General features: G+C 39.4%; 1 protein-coding gene across 4 annotated transcripts in view; it reads left to right on the forward strand.

Annotated features, from left to right (window-relative positions):
* The window catches only part of GPALPP1 (GPALPP motifs containing 1), a 34,115-nt gene extending 8,020 nt beyond the window's left edge, over window positions 1-26,095 (forward strand). Inside the window, exons 3-10 of one of the 4 annotated variants that reach the window (XR_011259578.1) lie at window positions 177-281; window positions 4,112-4,217; window positions 8,170-8,304; window positions 9,205-9,369; window positions 13,601-13,699; window positions 20,379-20,597; window positions 25,227-25,299; window positions 25,574-26,095. Coding sequence is in view for 3 of the 4 variants with exons in the window: in XM_069602217.1 (XP_069458318.1) it covers window positions 177-281; window positions 4,112-4,217; window positions 8,170-8,304; window positions 9,205-9,369; window positions 13,601-13,699; window positions 20,379-20,597 (829 nt within the window). In the remaining variant the exon portion in view is untranslated. Of the gene's footprint in view, window positions 1-176; window positions 282-4,111; window positions 4,218-8,169; window positions 8,305-9,204; window positions 9,370-13,600; window positions 13,700-20,378; window positions 20,598-21,213; window positions 24,227-25,226; window positions 25,409-25,573 lie in introns of those variants that run through there. The other 3 variants (XM_069602217.1, XM_069602216.1, XM_069602218.1) reach the window with 3 other exon arrangements.
* Window positions 26,096-26,371: the final 276 nt, after the last annotated feature.

The following is a 26,371-nucleotide window of genomic DNA, read 5'->3' on the forward strand; positions in this document are numbered from 1 at the left end:
ATTCCCGGAAAAGATTAGTATAAGATCTGTGATAGCTTTTCTTTTTTACTTGGCAAGATAAATTCATTCTTTCAGAGTTTATACAACTAAGTTGAAGTTAATATGCCTTTAAAAATTAAAATTTCCCTATGAAAAAGCTTCTGACATACATGCACAAAATTACACTATGTTTTCAGAAAACTGAGGAGAAATCAAGATGACGACGACGACGATGATGATGAAGGGTTTTTTGGACCAGCTCTTCCTCCTGGGTTTAAAAAGCAAGATGATTCTCCTCCACGGTAAGAATGTGTACCCTTTCAGGACGTCTTTCCTCGTGTCTGTTAATTCAGTAAAGAGTTGTCTGAAATTGTCTTTTTGTTTGTTTGTTTTGTTTTTTAATTTTATTTTTTTGGCTGCGTTGGGTCTTATTAGTTGCGACATGCGTGATCTACTTCCCTGACAGGATCGAACCTGGGCCACCTGCATTGTGAGCTCAGAGTCTTAACCGCTGGACCACCAGAGAAGTCCCTGAAATTGTTTTTTAACTTCTATGTTTATAACATTTGAAATACATTTGAAATGAAAAAAAAATTTTTAATCCACATGAGAAAAATAATTATTTACATGTTTATGACACTTAACAATTCATGAAAAACACTCATATCTCTTATTTGATACTCACAACAGCGTTCTGTGACAGGTTGGGTGAAACGTGACCCTTCCCCCACCCTCCCCTTTTTTTTTTTAACAAAGTTTCACGTATAGCTAACGACTAGAATGCTGGTATTTGATCTTTTTTTCTTTCTTTCTTTTTTTGGCTGCACCACTTGACATATGAGATCCTGGTTTCCCAACCAGGGATCTAATTCAGACATCTTCTTAATTATTTATTGAAAGAACAGACAAATCCCTATGTACCAAATTACACAGTTAACTTAACCTCAAATGTGTCATCCATGGATTAAGACAGCAACACAACCCTTACAGAATTGCCATGGTGATTGAGATGTCGTATCTGTATACATATATAAACGTATGATTCTTCTATAGTGCCTCGCACAGAATAAACGTATAGTAAATATTGTCTTCTCGAAATTACAAAATTTTTAAATGCTGAATATGAAATTGCACACCAAATTGTTTATAATTCATAACATTATATCCCAGTGTGCAAGAACAAGTAGGAAAGGCTGTTGTATATTTTATATTCAGAGGTTGTAATCACAATTGTCAGCTTCTAATTTTCATATAACTTTCTGGAAATAACTGCCTCTGACTATAACTCAAAAAAACACTTTTTGTTGTGAATATAAAACAGTTTTTGTAATGGTGTCTGCAAATAAAAGGGTGCTTATTAGTAAAAAAAATTAGAGGGCTGGGCAATCTGTGGCTGTTTTTGTATGGCCCCCAAGCTAAGAATGATCATTAGGGGACCATCATGGGAAATAGATGGGGAAACAGTGGAAACAGTGTCAGACTTTATTTTTGGGGCTCCAAAATCACTGCAGATGGTGACTGCAGCCATGAAATTAAAAGATGCTTACTCCTTGGAAGAAAAGTTATGACCAACCTAGATAGCATATTCAAAAGCAGAGACATTACTTTGCCGACTAAGATCGGTCTACTCAAGGCTATGGTTTTTCCAGTAATCATGTATGGATGTGAGAGTTGGACTGTGAAGAAGGCTGAGCACTGAAGAATTGATGCTTTTGAACTGTGGTGTTGGAGAAGACTCTTGAGAGTCCCTTGGACTGCAAGGAGATCCAACCAGTCCATTCTGAAGGAGATCAGCCCTGGGATTTCTTTGGAAGGAATGATGCTAAAGCTGAAACTCCAGTACTTTGGCCACCTCATACGAAGAGTTGACTCATTGGAAAAGACTATGATGCTGGGAGGGATTGAGGGCAGGAGGAGAAGGGGACAACAGAGGATGAGATGGCTGGATGACATCACTGACTCGATGGACATGAGTCTGAGTGAACTCCAGGAGTTGGTGATGGATAGGTAAGCCTGGCATGCTGCAATTCATGGGGTCGCAAAGAGTCGGACACAACTGAGCAACTGAAAGAAAATAGTTATTAGAGGCATAGCAGTTTCTATTCTGTCTTGACGATAATATATGTTTGAAATAAACAGGTGGTAGGATATATTGGAAGCAAAACCTTCCATAAGCCTGTAGCATGCCATGGTTATGTTCCTTTACTATATTTTAAGCTAGTATGTTTTAGTAATTTTATCCTCCCAAAATTCCCCAAGGCCAGAGAATTGAGCTGTACTTGCATTTGTAGATCTGCTAGAAACTCAGAAAAAACTCTTAGAGCACTTCCTTATACTTTATAAATGACAGCTGATTTGATGTCTCTTAATACCACACTTCTGCATTTTTCATGTGTACAGTTGTTTCTGTTCACAGCAGTTTTATGAACCAAGACAAGAGGTACCTAAGTGGCCAGGATCGGAACCCAGACCTTGAGACTCTGGTACTGTTTTTGCCCTGCTGGGAAACCTGTGTGTAAGACTGATTGAACGTACTACCATCTGGAAAATTCAGCTTAGGACGTCGCTGCCATCTTGGTTGGTCCCACTAACACAGGGACATCTCTGGAAAAGAGCGAAGATAGAATGGAGAAACTGCAGTATGAAAGAGAGTAGGAAGTATCATTCCTCTTTTCGTTTTTTCCACACAAAAAGTAGCACTCTCTCTTTCGAAGACCCAGAATTTCAGCAGGTTTTCTCTTTTGAACAGATGTTAGTTGCCTCAGACTGTGGCAATAGGGCAACTTGAAAGAAAATGAACTTTGACATCAGATAAACCGGGGTTCAAACTCCAGCTCTGGGCACTTCCCTGGCAGTCCAGTGGTTAAGCCTCCATGCTTCCAATGCAGGGGATACAGGTTTGATTCCTGGTTGGGGAACTAAGATCCCATATGCCATGCAGTGTGGCCAAAAAGAAAGCAAAACAACCAAAGCAAGAGCTCCAGTTCTGCCGCATACCAGTTTGTGTTGTCCTTGGGCATCATTTTGCTTAGGTAGAAAATGGAGCGACTTATACCAACCAGGACTTTTTTAGGGAAACAGAAAAATGCACTCTCTGGTTGAAATGAGGTTAGCATACTACCGTTTCCTTTCTCTCTGGGTCTCAGGGGAACTGTTTTCTTTGTTACACATTTCCACATCATAATTGGGTTGTTAGGATGAAATGTTGGCTTTTGTACTGTCTTGACACATGTAACCATAAATTACTAACAGCTGTTGTACGCATTCGCTACATATGTCCTTAAGATTCCATTTGTAATCAAGCAGTTGTAACTGTAATTAAAATGCCACTAAGGTATTTTTCAGTGGACAGTGACTATCAAAACCGAAAGTCATGGCACAAGATAAAAAGATCTTCACAGGCTTTAGTCCATAATACATAATAAGGATTCTTTTTTTTTTTTTTGGTATTTATTTTTATTTACCATAGTTCTTAATAGTTTAGCATCTAATCATTAACTAATAAATAGAAAATTAAAGTATAGAAATTAAATTTTTTATGATACTCAGTGAAAAAATGCTCGGTTTGTTGTTTAATGGCTCAGTTGTATCTGACTCTTTACAACCCCAGGGACGGCAGCACGCCAGGTTTCTCTGTCCATCACCAATCCCGGAGCCTGCTCAAACTCACGCCCAGCAAGTCTAACGGTGATGCCATCCGACCATCTCGTCCTCTGTCACTCTCTTCTCCTGCCTTCTATCTTTCCCAGCATCAGGGACTTTTCTAATGAGTTGACTCTTTGCATCAGGTGGCCAGAGTATTGGAGCTTTAGCTTCAGCATCCGTCCTTCCAATGAATATTCAGGGTTGATTTCCTTTAGGATGCACTGATTGGATCGCCTTGCAGTCCAAGGGACTCTCAAGAGTCTTCTGCAACACCACAGTTCAAAAGCATCAGTTCTTTGGCACTCAGCCTTCTTTATGATTCAACTCTCACATCCATTCATGAATTCTAAGTTACAGAGTAAAAATAACACATTGAATAAGATTCTCATTTTTGACATTTGTCATTATTATCTGGCTTTTTATTATTTTACTGAAAAGTAAAAGTCAACTGAAAGCTGACTTTTTAAAGGTACGTTTTATTTTTCAGGCCTATGATAGGTCCTGCACTACCACCTGGTTTTCTTAAATCTACACAGAAAAGTGACAAAGGCAGAAGTGATCCAGGACAAGTATCATCATATTTCAACTCTGAGGTTTGGGGATTTTTCTATTAAAGAACAAGATGTAAGAAACTCAAGACTTTACGTAGTCATGACTATAATCATTTGTCTCTAATGTAAGATGTGTCATAGTCCTACTAATTTAGGATCATAGCATAAGTAGACGAAATCAAAGGCTGTCACAGACCTGAGATTCTGTTAGGAAAATAACAAGGCAGTCATGTGTTGACAGGGTGTGACCGATTCATGCTTCTCATCCTTAAAGGGAAGCTTTTGAGTCCTAGAAAGTAGAATACAGTGAACAGTTTAAGGAATCGTTGTGATTTGATGCAAAAGAGAGCAGGCTGAGAAATGTTTAAATAATGAAATAATTATTATAAAATATTGAAATTAACTGTGTCCCACCCAGTTCTGGTACCATTATTTAACAGGGTCACTCGTGGGTACATGATGTTTTGAAAAGAAAGAGCCAGTGATTCTGAAATCAAGGAGGAAGTCTATTTTCTTATTAGAGGGCTGCTGCGGATGCTGCTAAGTCGCTGCAGTAGTGTCCGACTCTGTGCGACCCCATAGGTGGCAGCCCACTAGGCTCCCCCGTCCCTGGGATTCTCCAGGCAAGAACACTGGAGTGGGTTGCCATTTCCTTCTCCAATGCATGAAAGTGAAAAGTTAAAAGTGAAGTCGTTCAGTCGTGTCTGACTCTTAGCGACCTCATAAACTGCAGCCTACCAGGCTCCTCCATCCCTGGGATTTTCCAGGCAAGAGTACTGGAGTAGGGTGCCGTTGCCTTCTCCATATTAGAGGGCTAGTCCTTAACAATGGCTGAGATTTGAAGAATATAAATTTGTAATGCATTTTCTCCATATATGGGTACTATTTTCAGCTTCTCCAAAGCCTTATGAAATAATTACGATCTGTATCTTAGAGATGCCAAAAGCCAGAGAAATTGGGTAACTCACTCCAAATAGCACAGTTTCTGCTTAGCAAAGCCAAGAACTCAGAGCCCAATTCTTAGGACTTTAAACCACTGTTCAGTCTGCTGTTCTTCAGTGCCTTCCTCTGTGTGAATCCATAGACTCCTGTGCATCTCCACTGAGAATTCATCAGTTCCACAGAGGTTGTTACTGAAGTGAATGTAATTCAGTGGTTAAGCTCATGAACTCCAGCATTTACTCATTCTTTCAATGAATTATATGGAATACCTACAGATGATTATAGAACACCTAAGTGTGTCAGGCACTTAGTCACAGAAATCGATCTGACAATGCATGTTCCCACCTTCCAAAACGCCCAGGATCCAGCCACTTCGGCTGCCACCCTGACCCGAGCCATCGTCCTGTTTGACCTGTGTGATTGCTGGTCTTTATGTCTTAGCCCTCGACGCTCTGCTGCCTCTTCTCAGCACAGCAGCTGGAACGGCCCAGAGAAAGTCGGATCGCGGCAGTCACACTCAGAACTAATTTGCTGCTCCCCTCTCTGCATAAAAGCCAGAGTCCTTACAGGGCCCTCTACAGTCTGGCTCCCATTAAACTCCCTGGTTTCCTCTTACTTTGATCTGACCACACCGGGCTTCTTGCACCTTAAATATGCCAGGCAGGCTCCTACCCCTGAGCCTTGATACCTGCTGTCCACGTCTCCCCCAAATATTTATGTGGCTGGCTTGCCACCAGCTCGAGCACTTTCAGCTGCTCATAACAGAAAGTCCAACTCACAATGAAGCTTAGTCTCAACCTTCCTAGTTAGCAAATGGGTTGTTTGTATAACTTCCTGGATAATCTAAAATCTGTATTCCCAAATTAAGGAAAATGTGTCTCATGCCTAAGATGAGGTCTAGAGATAGGGACACTCCACGGTTGGTTAACTTGGTAGCCTCACGAGATCACCCAGCACCCCAGTTTTTCTCTGTCACTTGCAGTTTGTTAATTCCTCGTAGGCCGACCCCTTCCTTATACCAAGAAGCCTGCCAGAGTCCTTAGATTGACACGCAGGTGGCAATGTCCAGACACAGAGGAATGAACCCTGTCTTGTACCCCCTTTTTAGGGGGAGGAAAACCTCTCCAGGTTTCCCATAGACCTCCCCTCACGTTTCTGTGGCCCACACTGAATCATATGCCCGTGCTCAAGCCAATCAGTTGGGCACAAGGAGTGAGACCAAAGTGATTGGCTTAGAATTATCACCGTTTTCCCCAGGAATTAGAGAAGGTTTTAGTTTCCTGAAAAAAGCATGATTCCAACCAGCATGAACAAACACTGGGTTGTCTTAGCAATAGTTATTGGTTGGAGCTGTTACAGTCCCTACAAATTTCAGGCCTCTACCTTTATAAAACTATCTCTTATTAGAAGGAAGTATAAATATCATTAGCTTATCCCATCATCCTAAATGTCAACACTCTATTGATATTACGTTTCTTGTAATTTTTAAAGTTTATTATACCTTTTACATCTGCTTGTTTTATGTCACCAAGTATTATGTTTGTAGGGGGCTATAAATATGTTTAAGATAATGTCTTTGCCATCAAAGAGCTTACTGTTTTTGAGAAAAGCTAAAACATTTAAAGTTAAATCTTTAGCAGTCGAAATAAAGGAAATAATAGTCTGCTATAGTCGGAGAAGGCAATGGCAGCCCACTCCAGTACTCTTGCCTGGAAAGTCCCATGGACGGAGGAACCTGGTAGGCTGCAGTCCATGGGGTCGCTAAGAGTCGGACACAACTGAGCGACTTCACTTTCACTTTTCATTGTCATGCATTGGAGAAGGAAATGGCAACCCACTCCAGTGTTGTTGCCTGGAGAATCCTACGGATGGCAGAGCCTCATGGGCTGCCGTCTATGGCGTCGCACAGAGTCGGACACGACTGAAGCGACGCAGCAGCAGCAGTCTGCTATAGTATAAGTAGAAGAAATACTGGCTTTGATCTTAGAACATTTACAAGTTTTATAACCTCAGACAAGTTGTTTAATCTTTCCAAGTTTATTTCTCTAAATCTAGGTTTCCTCAAAAAGAAAACAGGAATAATAATGCTATTTCCCAGTTTTATTATGAGGTTCAAATGAGACAAACTCTCTCTCAGTTATTGAGACAGAGAGAGTGTGTGGCTTAGAATCAGCCATAAGACGAGGTGTAATTATCTAGTTATTTGTACTGAAAACAATTGCTATAAAGGTTCAGAGAAGAAACCACAGAGATTTACCATTGAGTGGTTAACAGGGAAAGTGTAAACAACACAAAGTAACTCGCCTGGTCCTGGTAGTTGAAAAAATAAGAGGAAGAAACTCCCGGTCCCAGCGGGAGTACAAACATCTTATTGTGATTCATCTTGTTGTTTATCTTATTCTTTCTCCTCCTCGAGGTCAAGGACTATTTTAAACCCTAGTGTATATAGCATCTAACACAGAGTCTTACGTGAAAACCCTTTTTAAAATGATTTACCAAAAACAGTTTGAATTCAATTTTTGCAATAATATTGTGTCTCTTGAGTACTTTGGGCACCAAATGCACCCGTTTGGGCCAGCATTTTGGAAGGCACTGCACAGCATTTCTGTCTCAGTGGACTGTATTAAGTCATGAAGGCTAATATAGCTTCCAAGAATGTCTTATTCATGTGTTTCTTCTTCCAAAGAGCTCTTTCTGTACCAGGAAAGAGAATGGCTTCAACTGTGTCTTCTCTGACCACTTCCCTGGAGTGTTATAGAGGAATTGTGAGGCTACATCTGTGTCCATCAGGAGTAGAGCTGAGTGAGTTAATGAGCTCTGCCGTGGACACAGGGGCCGAGGTGGGACAGATCCCATGCCCTCGGTTTGTGGTCTCCGTTGGGTGCGCTTGACGAAGGCACAGGAAAGGTGCCCAGTGATTAGCCAGTGGCACGGCGTTTGCTCTTTCCTTCTGTTTCTAGGTTATCGGTCTCAGTTAAATTTTGAGTAATTTAGGATCATTTTCTATAATGTGTCGCCCCACTCTTGGCTTAAAGGTCCTGTCTTCTTTCAGAAGGAAACGGATAGCAGTGAGGAGGAAGACATTGTCGGGCCGATGCCTGCCAAAGGACCAGTTAACTCCAGTGTAACATCAGAGTTTGAAAAGAGGGCCCAGAGAATGAAAGAAAAACTGACTAAAGGAGACGATGTAAGTTTCAAATACACAGTACACTTTACTCTGAGGAATCGACCAGATAGATCAAAAATCTCAATTTTGATAACAGACATTTAAAAAATGTCCTTCTGCATGTATATGTATATAAAAATTTGTTCTCTAGGGTAACTCAGAAGCCATAAAAGGAGAAAACTGACAAATTTGCACAATTAAAAATGACAGTATGGCAAAAGATAACATTAAGTCCAAAGAACAATAAATTAGATGAAAGTATTTATAACATATTTGACAAGAAAAATCAGCCATCTATTAAATCATTTTCTCTTCAGTTCAGTTCAGTTTCTCAGTTGTGTCTGACTCTGTGACCCCATGGACTGCAGCACGCCAGGCCTCCCTGTCCATCACCAACTCCCGGAGTTCACTCAAACTCATGTTGTTCGAGTCGGTGATGCCAACCAACCATCTCATCCTGTCCCCTTCTCCTTCTGGTTCTGTCTTCCAGTCTTTCCCAGCATCAGAGTCTTTTCCAAGGAATCAGTTCTTCACGTCAGGTGGCCATAGTATTGGAGCTTCAGCTTCAACATCACTCATTCCAATGAGTATTCGGGACTGATCTCCTTTAGTATGGACTGGTTGGATCTCCTTGCAGTCCAAGGGACTCTCAAGAGTCTTCTCCAACACCACAGTTCAAAAGCATCAGTTCTTCAGCACTCAGCTTTCTTTATAGTCCAGCTCTCACATCCATACATGACCACTGGGAAAACCATAGCTTTGACTAGACGGGCCTTTGCCTTTCTCTTAATGTCTCTTTCTCTTAACATCTGCCTCAGGTGAGAAGCATAGTCACTTAGGTAGTATTCTACACATATATGCACACATGTCCACACTTTCCAGGCTACTTTTTTTTTGTTCAACTTTTTATTTCTCTTAAAGGATTCATCTAAACTAATTACAAGAGAGTCTTGGATGACTGAACTTCCTCCAGAAATGAAAGACTTTGGTCTTGGGCCCAGAACTTTCAAGAGAAGAGCTGATGGCAAATCTGGAGACCGATCAGTCTGGACCGACACTCCAGCCGACAGGGAAAGGAAAGCTAAGGTGAGAGGGCTTGTGTGTTCCTGTATTTCTGTCCATGTTTGGCTCTACTTTGAAAAAAATAGAAGGCAGAATTGTTCCAGGGTACTATTTCTTAGCTTATGATTCGAAGGGAAAAGATTTCCCCTGAAGGAAAGTTAAAAGAAAGCAACACCAGTTGCTTCCTGTGTATTCACTTATACTGTTTCCCAACAAATTGTCTCATTAAACCTCAAGAGAACCTGGTTACATAAGTTCATTAACCTCATTTTATGAAAGGAGACACTCTCCACTATGAGGTCATTTTTTTCTGGAATTAAATGCTGGTAAGTGATGAACAGTAATTCCGTTCTAGACCTTTCTGATTCCAAATCCCCCAGTCTTTATACATCATACTGTCTCATGAAAGTTTCTTTTAAAATATCTTGGAAAAAACCAGGGCACAGATTAACCTAGCAAGTTAAGTGATAGATAGTGACTGTCTCTGAAAATAACAGTAGCTGCAACGCACTAAACTCCACATTACTGTCAAGATAGGCAAAAAAGCCCTTTCCTTAATACATTGAAGAATTTACCAAAAAGAAAAAGAAAAACTATGCATAAAATACGTCATTATTATTAGATTTTCTTTTCTTGGGTTTCTATACTTATTATGAAGTATTCCATTGTTAAGAATCCAGCCCATACTAACTCCTTAAATTCACTTCATCAGAGATTCCAATTTCCTTGAGTTGTGAATGCTATCTTAAATGCTTGACTAATTGGCACCTTATGGTTATAACTTATCAGTTCTAAATTAAACAGTTCCTTACTTAATTCATGCCCCTAACTCTGTTTGTCTTGTTCATTAGTACCTAGAATTATGAAGATTTCTATTTTCATTCTATAACCAAAAATTGAATGTCTCCTCTGGCAAGCATCATGTTTGGTCACAGGTGACAGAATAAGCTCCTTAAGACACTTTGATTTTCATGAAGAATTGGTTGTGAAATAGTGTTGTTCTTAAAATGTAGATGATATGTGGAAATCACCTCATTTTAGCAGAATACGTGGCAAAACCGTAAGTTCTCTTTTGCCCTGAAGACTCAAGGAAATCCGAGAGTTATAACAGACAGGTGAGGTGAACCAAGACACCTGGGGGGAGAGGCGACAGGAGGTGGGGGATAGAAGTGAGCCACACCCCACAGCCCCACTGCTGGGCATATACCCTGAGGAAACCGCCACTGAAAAAGGCATCGTGTTCCCTGCAGCACTGTTCACAATAGCTAGGACATGGAAGCAACCTGGATGCCCAGCGACAGATGAATGGCTGAAGGGTTCGTGGTATTAATACATATACATAATGGAATATTACTCAGCCATAGAAAGGAATGCATTTGCGTCAGTTCTGATGAAGTGGGTGAACCTAGAGCCTGTTACACGGAGTGAAGTAAGTCAGAAAGAGAAAAATTAATATCGTATATTAACACATACGTACGGAATCTAGAAAGATGGTACTGATGAATCTATTTGCAGGGCAGCAGTGGAGACGCAGACAGAACAGACTTGTGGGCACAGCAGGGGAAGGGGAGGGTGAGACAGATTGAGAGCTTAGCTTGGAAGCGCACGTTCCCATGTGTCAAATAGGGAGCCAGTCGGGATTTGCTCTATGACTCAGGGAACTCGCACCGGGGCTCTGTGACAACCTGCGGGGCTGGGGGGAGGTTCCAGAGGGAGGGGACGTATATATACCTACGGTTGATTCATGTTGATGTATGGCAGAAACCAACACAATATTGTAAACCAGTTATCTTCCAATTAATAAATTCAAAAAATTAAAGATGTGAGCCACACACTGTGAATGACTAGTGTTGGAATGCCTGTCTGCTCTTTCTTAACTGGTCTTTTATAAAAATCACTTACTGGCATTTTTATAATTTCACCTGTAAGATTGTCTCCAAAAAGACAACTTAATACTTAATACCCTTGCTTACATGGATTTTTTTTTTAATATTTTTTAAATATTTATTTATTTGGCTTACTCGGGTCTTACTTGCCACGTGGAGAATCTTCCACTGTGGCATGTGGAATGCTTGATTGCAGCACACGGACTCTCCAGTTGTAGCATGCAGCCTCAGCTGCCCCATGGCCTATGGCATCTTAATTCCCTGACCTGGGATTGAACCTGTGTCCCCTACATTGCAAGGCGGATTCTTGACCGCCAGGAAAATCCCTTACATGGACTTGTCATTTGTGCTTTTTTCAGACCTCCTGTTCCTCATTGTGTGTGAATACATGTCTAGCCTACAGCTAGATATGCAAGAAGTCTTCCTCAAAGGAAAATAACACAGAAAAATGGAAAGAAGAGAAAGTAACCAGTACAGTTGGAACTTAAGATTTTAGGTCCTGTAACTGAGTTCTTTAGATCTAGTCATTCTTTTTACGGCTGAACGTGTTTTGTTGTATATTTACAACAGACTCACAAAGGGATTATTAATACCCCTTAGATCTTATGTGGTACTGTATCACAGCATGTAATACCGCAGACTTATATTTGTGGTAGAATTTATCACAGAAAGTATCACAGAGCTGTCCTTTATAAAGTGAAGTTGCTCAGTCGTGTCCGACTCTTTTCAACCCCATGGGCCTACCAGGCTCCTCTGTCCATGGGACTTTCCAGGCAAGAGTACTGGAGTGGGTTGCCATTTCCTTCTCCAGAGGATCTTCTCCACCCAGGGATCAAACCTCGGTCTTCCGCATTGTAGGCAGACGCCTTACCATCTGAGCCACCAGGGAAATCCTTTATAAAGGTCATGACTAATTTTTTATTTTTGTAATGGATCTTCGTCAAGTTTCCTTTGTTTCTCTCTCCCCAAATATCCTTTTTGTATGTTTTTTCCATCATTTTCCCCCCTTTTTTAAAATTTATTTTATCATCTTACTTTTTATATTTGGTTCCCCAGCATTCATCTCCCTACCACTAATGCCAACATGGCCTAAATGAAATAAGATTAGAAAGAAATGAAAGTGTTATGCATAAACTAATTGAATAAGATCTGTTATGGTCTCACCTCCCAGTCTTGACTAGATTTACTGACTCTTAGATGGTCAGGTCTTTACCTTCATCTTATCAGAACATCATCTTTCTCTTAATATTACAAGTAAAGAATCTGTTTCTGGGAATATTGTTATGGAAAAATGAGAAATGAGCTACTCCTATGTTTTTTTAACATACTTTATTAAGTACAGTGTTGTTTTAGTCCATTATTTAGATAAAAATTGGGGTCCTCTTTGACTTTCTTAAGCAAATAGCAACAGTATAAAAACATGCTTTGAGAAAAATAGTTTCCAGTTGTTTTTGTCTGAGCCTTATTCATTCCTGGTTGGGGCTGTATTCTCCAGAATATTTTTTTTCCCTAACTAAAATTTATTGGAAAATTTCCTAAGTATTTCATCAGTGTGTGTGCTATAGTAAACGGTCTGTCTTTTTAAATTTCAGATTCTCATTGTTCCTTGCTGGTCTGTTTTGCTTGTTGGCCTGGTGTCCTACAGCTTTGCTGTGCATCTGTGTCTGCTCAGTCAGGTCCAGCTCTTTGCGACCCCATGGTCAGTAGCCCATGGGGCTCCTCTGTCCATGGGATTCTCCAGGCAAGAATACGAGAGTGGGTTGCCCTTTCCTTCTCCAGGGGATCCTCCGGACCCAGGGATCAAATCCACACTTCCTCTGTCTCCAGCATCAGCAGGCGGATTCTTTACCACTGAGCCACCTGGGGAGCCCCAGCTTTGCTGTACTTGCTTGTTAATGCTAAGAGTTGTTTAATAGACTCTGTGGAGTTTTCTACATTGACACTCATATATGTCTTCTGTGACTGAAGATAGTTTTGTTTTTATTTTTCTATGCCCCTTTTGTTTCTTTCTCTTTATTTTTTCCCTCAAGAGCGCTTTTCCTGGTTTTGAAAACAGTAATATCAGATTTCTTCTTAAGCCTTGTTTTCTCTTCTGCATTTTATTACCGTCTGCCAGACTCGTCTCTGAGTTTGGTAAAGTCCAGTTAGTTGATTGGATGGGGTTTTGTGGGCTTTTACCTTGTTCTCAGGACAGTGTTAGAGTAGGAGACACAGACCTTTTCCCAAGGACATGGCCATTTCCAGTGGGGAGAGGACCAGCAGGCCTGGCTTTCTCTAGTCTCCTGTCACTCAGTCTCAATTAAAATGATACTTCTTGTTCATTTTTTCCTGATAATATGTCCATAATGTGTTATCTGTTCATTCCTCAGGAGATGCAAGAAGCAAGAAAGTCATTCAGTAAGAAGGATGAAGACTATATACTTTCAGGAAGGGATAAGAGATTGGCTGAGCAAGTATCCTCATACAATGTAAGTCAGAGAATAAAATGCATAACCTTTCTTTTTTTATATCCATCTTTTAATGCTCTTCTCATTTTTTTCTCTTTTTCTTGTTTCTCTTTCTTTTATATGTTTTTCGTTTCATCTCATCTTTTTCTATACATCTGTTCTGAAAAATATTCTGCTGTGTACATATATATACACACATATATGTATAATCCTTGTGTGGGTTTTTTTAATGCATCTCTTAATATTTTCAGGTTTCTTTTTTTAGTTTTAGTTTTTTTTTTTAATTTATTTATTTTAATTGGAGGCTAATTACTTTACAATATTGTATTGGTTTTGCCATACATTCACATGAATCCACCACGGGTGTACATGTGTTCCCCATCCTGAACCCCCCTCCCAACTCCCTCCCCATCCCATCCCTCTGGGTCATCCCAGTGCACCAGCCCCGAGCACCCTGTCTCGTGCATCGACCCTGGACTGGCGATTCATTTCACATATGATAATATACATGTCTCAATGCCATTCTCCCAAACCATCCCACCCCGGTTCATTTTCTGCTTGAATCATATATCAGAAATTCAGTCCCTGGAGATGGGTAGCACATGATCAGAAAGAAAGAGCCCTATTAACTCCTAGAGATCCCAATTCATACATTTCTAAATACAAGCCAATTTGGAATATTTGATGTAAAGATTTAAATAAAAGTATGAAACTTTAAAATACGGTTCAATTTAAATTTGAAAACAGGTTTCATTGGGCAAATTATTTTTGTAGTTGTCTCTTACTCATTTAAAAAAAAAAAAAACAGCAAAAAAAACTGGTAATTCACTCAAAGAATAAATAAACCACTGAATCCTTCAGCTCCTGAAAGGTATTCAGGTGTTTAGGAAAATTACCTTCTGTTCCCAGTGCATTAGTTTATGAAAAGTTCTATAAGCATTAAAAATATAGTTAACAAAGTATTCACAGATTTGAGAGTGCTTCACTCACAATCGCCTTAAAAAGACTTCTGTAGGAATCTTCATAGGAACTTTATTCATAACAGCTAATTTCTTTGACAAGCCCAGGTATCTATCAGTAAGCAGGGGAGCGAGGGGGAGTGTATATATGATGAAATACTTGGCAATAAAAAGGAGCAAATTACAAATACATGCAACATTGTGGATTAATCTCAATGCAGGGAGTCATACCCGAGATTTCATACACATGTACCACTGTATGATTCCATTTATATGAAGCCCCACAAAAGCAAAATGTGTCTGTGGTAGAAAAAAATCAGAATAGTTGTTGTTGGAGCGGGAGTGTGGAGATGGACGAGAAAGGAACAGGCAGAGCTTCTGCAGTGATGGAAATACGTCCCACATATTGCTAGGAGTTCAAGTTGCAAAGCTCAGTGGATGCAGTGTTAAGATTTGCACGTTTCATTCTATGTAAGTTACTTTAAAAGAAAACAGTGTAAACAAGTACAGAACATGTAATGATGCCTGCAGTTTACTTTAAAATGCTTCCAAAAAATTAGGGTTTGAGTCTTATCGTGAAATTTTGGTTACTTATGAGACCTACTTTTCGAAATATTAATATCGTTTTCAGACTGAACCACCTCCTCGTATTGATAAATTGAACAATCTTTATAAAATATGACCATGAAGGCAAGGGTCGGACATCACTGAGCGACTAAGCACAGGAAGGCAAAAGAAAAACCAAACAATTAGAGTCTTAGCATGAATTTTCTAAAGCTTCTGAGAAACTGTCACATTCAAAATTAATTGCCCTAGCTTTTTACGAATTAGTATAAAACATACACGTTTTGTTAAATTAAGTTTGGCAAATCAACCAACTGGTCGTTTAGCAAATTGATCTCACATGAGTTGGCTTTTGGTGTGATTTCCTGCGAACTAACTGCTTCTAGATGTTTTTATTACTTCCTTATAAGTTCGGTCCTCTGTGCCAGTCACAGTGTGCAAATGTGCTAAACCAGGTAGACAGCGCACCTGAAACAAACTGATATCACAGCTCATTTCTTTTATCATAACAACGGTCCACTTGAATTGTGTGAACTGACTGTAATAGTCTAGCGGCTTAATGTATTCCTCTGTCTTTCTTGGTGTTCAGTTTACTACTTCGGGGGATCAGTCAGTGGAAGCTGACCATTTTTCTTTCTCCATCTGTGTTCACTTTTTGTTGCCTTCTGCGCTTTCGCCCATCAGCGAAACTCAGCACTGCTTTCCTCAGCACCAGCTCTAGGAAGTACCAGCAGGACTTCTAGCTCTCCTCACAGTTTCTCCAAATTCTGCTGTCTGTTCCCTCCAGCTCTTTCTTAAACCTTCAGCCTTTCCCATCCAACTCTTGATAGCCTGTCTGCCTTCATCCTTATTGTCTCATTAGTGAATTATTATCTCATTAGTGGAAGAAGGCAGGGAAAATGTGGGGAAATTGCACTAAAAGATTAAATTTACAGCATAAATATTTTACATTTATATGTACACATATAATTATATTTATTCTCCATTATAGTTCTCCATCCTCAGATTAACCCTACTCCTGCGCTTTCCATTCTCTTTTCCCCTCTGTTAATACCGAACTACCAGACAGAAGCATCTGTTTTTACGGGACACCTGTGTGAGAACCTGGTGGATTTTCACAGCACAGGTTCCTGAGATCCACGGTGGCAGTTTTGATTCACTGGATCTGTCATGGGGCTCAGGAATCTGTTGTTCTTTTCAACCAGTCAAGGGTGGAGAGAGATGGCCTTTCAAGTATTTTTACTCAGTATTTACTGAGTATTGTCCCCTCAGAAAACTTCTCCTGGACATCCAAAAATAGTTTGGATGTCATTATAAGTTTCAATAGTTTGCAGAGATACAATTTATAGCTTGTTTTATTATTCTTTTCAGTGTTTCAAATGGAATCCAAATGCCTTAGAAACTTATTATCTATTATTATCCTTTAAAAATATGTATGAACAAGCTCTTCCTTAACAGTTGGAAATTTTATTTCATCCTTTTTTCTCCTTGAATACATAATTTCATTTTTCTTATGCCACAAATTTTATCTTAATGGAATTCACTTTTACGCTTGAAAGTCTTTTATGATTATACTCGATAAGTCATATTTCACTTCAGCAAATCTATGCACATAACCTGAAACCAAAAGGTTTTAATTTCCTGTATCTAAAGTCTAAATGTTTACACTTTCCTTTCCTTTTGGATTAAGTTGTAAATTCAGTTGATCAAACAATATAAACATATCTCAGATTTTTATAATTATTAAATGTCAAAAGTACAAATGTAAACTTAGTATCTTAATGAAAGACCTTTTCTCCAGTTACTTTCTGGTCTTTTGATGAATGTTACTCACTGCTAGAATAAGACAGATTTCAACATCAAATATGTTCTTTAGTTTGTTCATTTGTGCAGTTAAGAGTCTATGGTTAAGAGTTAGGGAACCATGTTCACATACAGCAGTGGGTAAGAATGGAACACGGTTCATTATCATGATGTCATTCAGTTCTTTAAACACTTTCTATTTATTTACTTAAACCTCAGAATGATCTATTAACAAAAAATTATTATTAATGATATCTGTACTTTCAGTCTGTCTCAACTTTGATTTTGTTTTTCACATCAGTCCCTTTTTTTCCTTTTGCAATTAGAACAGCTTGACATTTAGTAACTTCTCAGCTGAGGGCTGTTTCCATCTTTTTCCAAAGGGTACAAGCTGGCAGCATTGCCCTCTACTGGATACTGAAGGGCGGGTCGAACAGGGATAGGAAGGACTGTAGTGCCCTGACTTCCTCAGTCTCTTTCCAAATCCGCATAATGGCAATAATAACATTTAATTTATATTGATTATAAATTTAGATGTTGTCCAGATTACAGTATAGTAAATGCTCAGTAAATTGAATACTTAACATTTATTGACTGATTCTTACGTACCCCAATACGGTACTAAATCCTTTGTATTCTTTAGATGGCCTAACTCCTACCTCATCCAAATATTTGGACATTATTGCTACTAGGATTTATTATTTTACAGCTGAGAAACTTAGGCATAAATTACTTGCCTGTGATCAACAAGTGTTGAAAATGTTAGCACCATCATTGCTACTCTGATTTTTCCAAATTCCACGCTTATGTTCTTAACTGTTTCTCCATGCTATGTGTATTGATAGGTTATTTTTTCTTAGCAATATTTGATTCTTTTTACCTCCAATTTCATTAAAAATAAAGACTTAGAAAGCACTTAACTTGCAAATCAATTTGTTTCCTAAAGATGTATGAAATGACCAATGTATGAAATGAGAGGGATTGAGAAGTTGGAAATAGTGCTAATTTAAATAAATACTTAACTATTACAGCATCCAGCTAGAGCTAAGTTTATAGGAAATAACCACATAACCTAGTTGACAAAGTCAGATCTCATTGTCAAATCAGACAAGTGAGGCTGACTTTCTGTGAAAAAGTCTGACTTCATTTCTCTGTTCAAATAAATATGATGATGATCATTTCTATGGCACTCCTGAATTGTACCGTAGGTGGGTAGGTGCCGTGAATTTGTCTTCTAATGAAATAAGATGCTGCCGCCTTCAGCATTTCTTACCAGTTATTTTGCTTTCACTGAGTTCTCTTCATGTCTTTGCTCTCAAATACATTCTCTGACAGGAGACAGGGTCTGGAAGAGAGGTGGTTGTTAAGCAAAACTTGCCCTATCTTTCGTTGTCCCATTCTGCAATGTGTCTGAATTCAGAAACATTCCAACAGCAGCAGAAATACCGTTCCAAAAGGATATTACACTCTTTAAGAGAAATTATGTTTGTCACACAAAATAGCACAAAGCCTCCTGGGTTTACGGTTCCTTGATTAGAAGTTTTGTTCATACCAGTGTTGCAGGGTTTCTTATTGATGCTCTGGAGCCTTGCTCCCCAAGACAGTGTTCGCTAATAAGATTCTGAAAGGCCTCTCCTTCATTAAATGGAAAAGGGCTGTAATAAAAGGGTAGGCAGCCTCACAAGATGCATTATCAGGCGAGTCCGTTTTAAGTGAGGCTACATGAAGAAGCTGAGAATCATGGGTAGAGAACGTTGAAATTCCCCATGCCTTCAGTACCCTGGTCTGTACTGCCTGCACCTACTCCTGCATCACACACACACACACACACACACACACACACACACACAGAGCTGGTCTGTACTGCCTGCACCTACTCTCACATCTGACACACACACACAGACACACACACACACACACACAGCTGGTCTGTACTGCCTGCACCTACTCCCGCATCACACACACACACACACACACACACACACAGCTGGTCTGTACTGCCTGCACCTACTCCCGCATCACACACACACACACACACACACACACACACAGCTGGTCTGTACTGCCTGCACCTACTCCCACATCTCACAGCCTGCTCCTCCAATCCAGGGCTATTCTATCTTGTCCTTTAACTAATACCAAAAGGTCTGTGATGAATCTCTAATTTATAAAACCAGTTGCCTCTGCTCAAACCTCATCCTCCTAGATATATTTGAAAATGTGAAACTAATGTCATACTATAAATCACCTATACTTCAATTTTTTAAAAAAAATAGAATGTGAGCACGTTCCCCAGCTGAAAAGAAAGAAAATGAGGGCGATAAGGAAGGCTGAAAGGGACAGAAGCTCTCTTGGCACACAGTCTATGCCAGGACCATGCACTTTACCTGCACCAGCCTTGGGCTTTGTCATCTCTGTGCTGTTGATTTTCTGCTTTGAGTGTGCTTTCGCTTCAACCTGGCGATGCCTGTCTTTTCCTTTCTACCTACAGAGGCTTCATGGACCAGCGCATCCATGAAGCTTTAATCAGACTCCCAAGAGAGAAAGTAATTGCTCCTTTCTCGCCCATTCACACTGACTCGTCATACGATGCTTTGCATGATGGTTATTTAAACATTAGTTTCATGTCCATCTTGTCCTTTTTTGATCATGTGGCATGAGTTCATAGATCCCTTTATTTTGGTTGAATTGAATTTGCCTCTGATACATATTTTCTTCAGAGATGCTGTCTTGGATTTAGAAAAACCACTGAGGGATTTCCCTGGTGGTCCCGAGGTTAAGAATCCACCTGCCAATGCAGGGGACATGGGTTCAGTCCTTGGCCCAGGAAGATGCTGCATGGCGCAGAGCAGCTGAGCCTGTGCACCACAGCTGCTGAACGCATGCTCTAGAGCCCGAGAGCTGCAGCTCCTGAAGCCCGTATGCTGGAGCCCACGCCCTGCCGCAGGAGAGGCCACTTCAGAAGCCCTCACACTGCACGTCAGGAGTGGCCCCCGCCTGCTGTAACTAGAGAAAGTCCTCGTGCAGTGAAGAAGACCCAGCACAGCCAAAAATAATTTTTTTAAGTATTAAAAACAAGAAGGGGACTTCCCTGGTGGTCCCGGGGCTAAGACTCTGTGCTCCCAATGCAGGGGGCCTGGCTTCAATCCCTGATCAGGGAACTAGATCCCACATGCCGCAACTAATACCCAGCACAGCCAAATAAATAAAAGTAATAAAATTTTTTTTAAAAAATAAGAAAAACAATTGGGGTTTGTAAATAGCCTTTCTTAATGTTTACCATTACTAATCATTCTTTTATTTCATGATTATTATATTCTGCCAATGACATATCCAAACTAAGATTTTTATTTCTGCCATCTTGCTCTCCCCAGGAATCAAAAAGGTCAGAATCTCTTATGGACATTCATCATAAAAAATTAAAGAATAAGGCTGCTGAAGATAAAAATAAGCCCCAAGAGAGAATACCATTTGACCGTGATACAGATCTCAAAGTTCATCGGTTTGATGAAGCTCAGAAAAAAGCCTTGATAAAGAAATCTAGAGAACTAAACAGCAGGTTTTCACATGGCAAAGGCAATATGTTTTTATAAGTAAGTATCTATCAGTAAGGTGTATTTTCATATTGATAAATTTTGAACTTTTTTTCTAAATACTGTTACCTATAACTGTAAAAATTGATTTCCTTTTATAATAAAGTAGATTATAAACCTACAGTTTTTTTTTTTCTAAATGAGTGTGAATTTTGAAAATGCAGCCTTGTGGAATAAAAAATATGTTATCCTGGGAAAGTAGACTTGTCCTGATAATAACTAACAGGGCATTACTATTCAGAATGCTGAAATAAAAGCTTTTCATTTGTGAGAAGCAGCAAAGAAAAGTGTGATTTGAAGCTTGAGTAAATATGCATGCTTTATTAAAGAATGAGGTTTCTTAGCAATTTTCTTATGTTATTAAATAAGATCACAGAAGGTGTTCATTGCTTTTGAAAGATTCTGTGCAAGTTAAGCCATTACATCACTCATACATAGCCCAAACTGACAAGGGTTCATAATGGTGATTGCATAAAAGCTAAGGTTGCGTCTTAAAATCTTTGTGATTTTTAATTGGATGAAACCTACATCAGTATTAAAGTGTGGCTTTAAGGGAAAATACTGTTCAGATGAGAATTATTTTCCGACTTACTGAATTTTCTTATTCTTACTTCAGGGGGATTTCCCTGTGCAATGAAGAAGAGTTGAAGAATACTCTTTTTTTTTCTGTCTGTCCACCTTTATTCCTTTCTTTTGAGTTTCTTAAAATTAGAGGATGACTTTAGTCTAAAAAAACCAAAAAGATTTACCTTGTTCTGTGCATCCTTTAAAATCAAGTGAAAACATAAAATTGGTGTGTCTTTTTAGAGGAGAATTTTATTTATGTGTCTTTGGCTTCTGAGGACGTGTGGGCTTTTCTTCAAATAATCATTTTTAGGATCCTCCCACCCGCCCTCACAAGTGCTCCATAAGATCTGCTCAGGCCGATCCAGGGCGTCTCTCCCACAGCCCGAACCCACCATCAGATATCACCAGCCTCTGAGAGACTGAGCGGGATCCTCCCAGTGAATCCGTGAATGTGAAGCTGTTTTGGTTTCCCTCTAAACTGCAGTCAGTGAACAGACAACATTTACTTGAAAACAGAGGGTGTGAAGGTTTTTTCTGTTTTGTTAGCAGTTTGCTTATTTGGGCTACCAGAGCTTTTTCTTTGTGGTTTGGGTTTTTTGGTTGGTTGGTTGGTTGGTGTCACAAAGAGGGACCTGTGCATTATTTCATGTGCTAAGGGAAAACCATTTTGATTTTTCCAACCTTAGTAAGTAATCCTAGAGGATGCCTTCAGAGGTCAGTCTGAGACCTGGGCTCTGTGTTCTTCACCAAAGCTTTGTAAGTCTTTAAACTGCTTTGGGATGATCTGACTTGGCCCATTTTTATATGTAACATGTTTTAGCTAATTCATTGTGGACAGATCTTTGCAATCAACCATGAATAACTTTAAAAAAAAATCAAACTCATATTAAGTAATTAAAGCCACCGTGATGGAGGATGGTAAGTCTGTGATGCTTCAAGCACTGCCTCTGAAGATGTTAAACAGGAAATTCTCAACAATTAGGCCTAAATTCAAATTATGGAAGTTACACTTTCTTACAGATTAATCCCAATTGTTCTGCTAGTTCTGTGTTCTAGTTTTGATGAAGCACATAGTTTTAATGGGGAAAGATTCTGAGTCCTAGTTCATTCATTGAGGCTTCATGAAAATTGAGTAAATTATTCAGTCAGATTAGGGGCCAGATTTCTCTTCGTAGACTTCTTAGACTATAGAAATACAATGATACCTTCCATAAGAGTAACCCACTCAGGAGTATTACTGTTTAAAAGATGAATTTTTTTCTCCTGTGCAAATTGGAAAGGTTCCTAGTCTAAGCAGAATTGAACAGAGCTGCCTTTTGATTGAAGATGTCATTTTTAGTGGGTGATATTTTCTGAACACAAAACTCTGCAGAAGAGTATCTATTACTTCCACTGATTTTGTTATAATTTTTTTTCTTCTGATGAGATGTTTTCTAGTTCCTCATCCTCATGTAAATTCCTAATATATATATTTTTTGAGAAGCTTTTGGCATTTTTAAGATAAAAATGTGGTCTTTGAATACTTATTTTTGCTTTGCTTTCCTCACTGTAAACTAGAGAGGGATATTCCTATAGTATGTATTTACTGTTTCTCCCATCATGCTTGGAATGTCTGTAACCTCATCAACAGGGAGAAAATACTGATACTTTCCACGAGTGACCACATCACTGGTAGCGCAGGTCTAATGCTATTTCACGCCACCCTGAGGACAGTTTTACAAAATGTGAGGCCAAACCAGAGGTTTTTTGCCCTGTGGAGACACTAAACCCAATATAACAACGCTGACAATAAAAGAACAAAACAGCTGTTTGCACAGGATGGGAAAGTGGCCTTCATTTCACCTCCTCCCCGCTTCAAAGCTGCCGAAGGCCTGAAAAATCAGGTCTGTGCTCCACCTGGCAGGAAATTGGGATTGTTGACATTTTCTAAGAACTTTTAAATTTTCTTTACTTCTTGGCCCAATTTTGTAGAACTGTGACCTTTTTTGAAACCTAAAAATAAAGAAGAAAAAAGAACAACTCAAGTTCAAAGAGTGAAGCAGACACTTTTAACATTTTTTACTGTTTGGTGAAGGTGATGTTTTAAGTTCATTGTCCCTGAAATTATACGATTTTTGTTCAACCCTCTAAATTGTCATCTCAGATTTTGATGCTTCAAATAATACCAACATTACCGGTAAATCAATGGCTCTAGCAATAGGGGGAATTGGCAGAGGAAACAAAAGGTGAGAGGTGGTAGCTACACCCATAATAAAGTTGTCTGATCAGATAACATTTTTTTGTATTGGGAAAAATATCATAAATTAATCCCTATGCCCAAAGAAAAAGAAAAGCTACAGTTTTGCTAAGAAGTTTTTATCTTGTTCAGGTGTAGCAGCTTCTTGACATTTGTCTCTTGAACGTTTTATGGTTCATTGAAATAATGACATTTTTTTAGAAATAAGGTTGAACTTTACATGGTACCAAGGCCTACATGCTGCATACTCCAGAAGAGATCATCAGTCATTATATATAAATTATTTGATCCTGAAACATCTTGGTACTTTTTGTCTCTTATATAGGGTGGATAATGTTAACATTATTGCTTAGAAACATATGATCATGGGAGATAGTTTTTAGACTATTTACAGGAGCCCGTATCACTTCACTTCCCCTGTTTTCCACAGCTGTGATAGGTATTAGGGAAAGGAAATTCTCTCTTGAGTTGCATACCTAAGAGGAGGAATCAACATGGGGGAAGTAGCTAGAGAGAGTCACCCATATAACAGCAATGCCAAGTCTTCTACTTGAGAATGTTAATTTTTTTTTTTTTAGTTTGACTTCTGAAACCATCATGTAAGTTTAGTCTACAGTTCCGGAAGGTCATGCATTTCCTGTTATTAGAGAGGTATATTTTTTTGAAGCTTAAATATTTACTGTGACTATAGTGTGTGCAAAATTAAAAAGCTATACCCTGTCTTTCAATCTTTTCATTTTGATTTTATGATTAAAAGACTTTTTAGAAAAGAAGAATTTCTGAGGTGTTATTTTTTATGTATGAATAAAGATGCATCTATATCTGAGAAGTTGTGGCCTTTTATTTTTGCTTTATTTGTTAATGTTAATTAGCTTATCTGAAGCAGGCAATGTTTTTGAAAAGAATGTCCTGTAAAGATTTATTCTAACCAGTCAGATCATTGTGGGGGTAAAGTCTTTCAACCCAACTCACTTGCCAGATTTTCATTATCCCAATATAACTGCAAATATTAACTATTTGGGACTTCCCTGGCAGTTCAGTGGTTAAGACTCATACTCCCAATGCAAGGGGCATTGGTTTGAGCCCTGATTGGGGAAATAATATTCCTCATGCCACATAGCTCAGCCTTAAATAAAAAATTAACTATTTATTTGAAACATTTTTTATTTCTAAGTCGCTTCAGTCGTGTCCAACTCTGTGCGACCCAATAGACGGCAACCCACCAGGCCCCTCTGTCTGTGGGATTCTCCAGGCAAGAACACTGGAGTGGGCTGCCATTTCCTTAAGATAGACAATTTGGAAATGCTCTTAAGAGCACCATGGCTCAAGAGGGGCTAACACTAGCTTTGTAGCCAATATTTCATGGTTCTGCATATTGGAAGATTATATGACAGTTGTGGGTTTTTCCTGGGTTGGTTGATTATGAGATTCTGTGGGTTTTGCTTTTTGTTTTCAGGGGGGTTTTGTTTTGTTTTGTTTGCCTTTTCTAGTTTCAAATTCTTTCAGAAACCATATATTCTTTTATAATCCCAGGGAGAAATGAGCTTTTTGTTTTTAAGTTCTAATTTTGTATTACATAGTGTCAGAAACTAAACTTCTAGGGAGACAGGACTCAGGATTTCTCTCTTCCTTAACTGGGGAAGTGACCAGAGGAGATACTTGGCAATACAAAAGCAAAGCATTAAATGATAGGAATCTGGACATAGAGTATCAAGGAAAGAGAGCCTTTGAGTTTTCAGATCATTTTCCTATAGTAAGTATTTCTTGAGGAAATATTGCACTTGTTCATGCAGTAAACATTTGTTAAATACCCGGGTGTATTCTAGGTGCTAAGAACAAAGTGGTGAACCCTTGTCCATGAAAGGAGGTTCTGTGCTAGTCACTACAGAGTGTTCACAGGTACGTAACCCAGATTCCCTGCGTCGTGATAAGTGGGAGAGCAGAAGATGTCATTTAAAAAGTAAGTGCCCATGATGATATTGACTTAAAAAAATAAAGCATAACATGAGAGTTTTGAGTTAAGTTTTATTTGAGGCAATATGAGGACTATAGCCCGGGAGACAGTGTTTCAGATAGCTCTGAGAAACTGCTCCAGTAAGGTAGGGGGAAGGTCAGTATGTAGGTGATTTGGGTGATGGGGGAGTACATGCAACTAAAGCATGTATTTTTGCAGCAGGCTTCTGCAAGTCTCATGAAGGTTCCTTCCAGTCCTGAGCAGCAGTGGAGGATGAAGGAAAAAACCATGAAGTATTCTTGTGCTTTTCTAGATATGAGGAGATACAAGAATTGGGTTCATAAAACCAGCTCCTGAAAATAACTATCTGAAGACCTGTTCTGCCGGTTTTCCCCAGAGCACAGAGTGCCTCATTTCTGCGCTTCACCCTGAGCTTCCAGGGGGTGTTGAAGGTCAGCAGCTGCAGCAGCACCTGATCTGGTCTTTGTAGAGGTGGATGACAAGTGCCAATTGCTAATAACTGCTGTGTGGTAGATAGGAAAGCAAAGAGAGTAAATCCTAAACGTTATCTTCACAAGGAGAATCCTTGTTTTCATGTTATTGTGCCTATATGAGAAGATGGGTGTTAGCCGATCCTATTGTGTCATTTCACAATATGTAAATCAAAGCATCGTGCTGTCCACCATAAACTCATGGTGATGTATGTCAACTACTCAATAAAACTGGGTGGGGGGAGTCACATACTGTAGTAAGTGTTATAAAGAAAACGGCGTGGGGCACTCCCAACAGGTAACTGAGGATGAAAATCCTACCTGAGGAAAGAGAGAAGGAAAGTCTGAAGAGATGTTATTTAAGCTGAAACCTAAAAAATGACAAGCTCAGTTCAGTTCAGTCACTCAGTTGTGTCCTACTCTCTGTGATCTCATGGACCACAGCACGCCAGGCCTCCCTGTCCATCACCAGCTCCTGGAGTTTACCCAAACTCCCGTCCATAATGTCGATGATGCCATCCAACCA

This window comes from Ovis canadensis, chromosome 10 (assembly GCF_042477335.2).
Source record: "Ovis canadensis isolate MfBH-ARS-UI-01 breed Bighorn chromosome 10, ARS-UI_OviCan_v2, whole genome shotgun sequence".
Taxonomy (NCBI): Eukaryota; Metazoa; Chordata; class Mammalia; order Artiodactyla; family Bovidae; genus Ovis; species Ovis canadensis.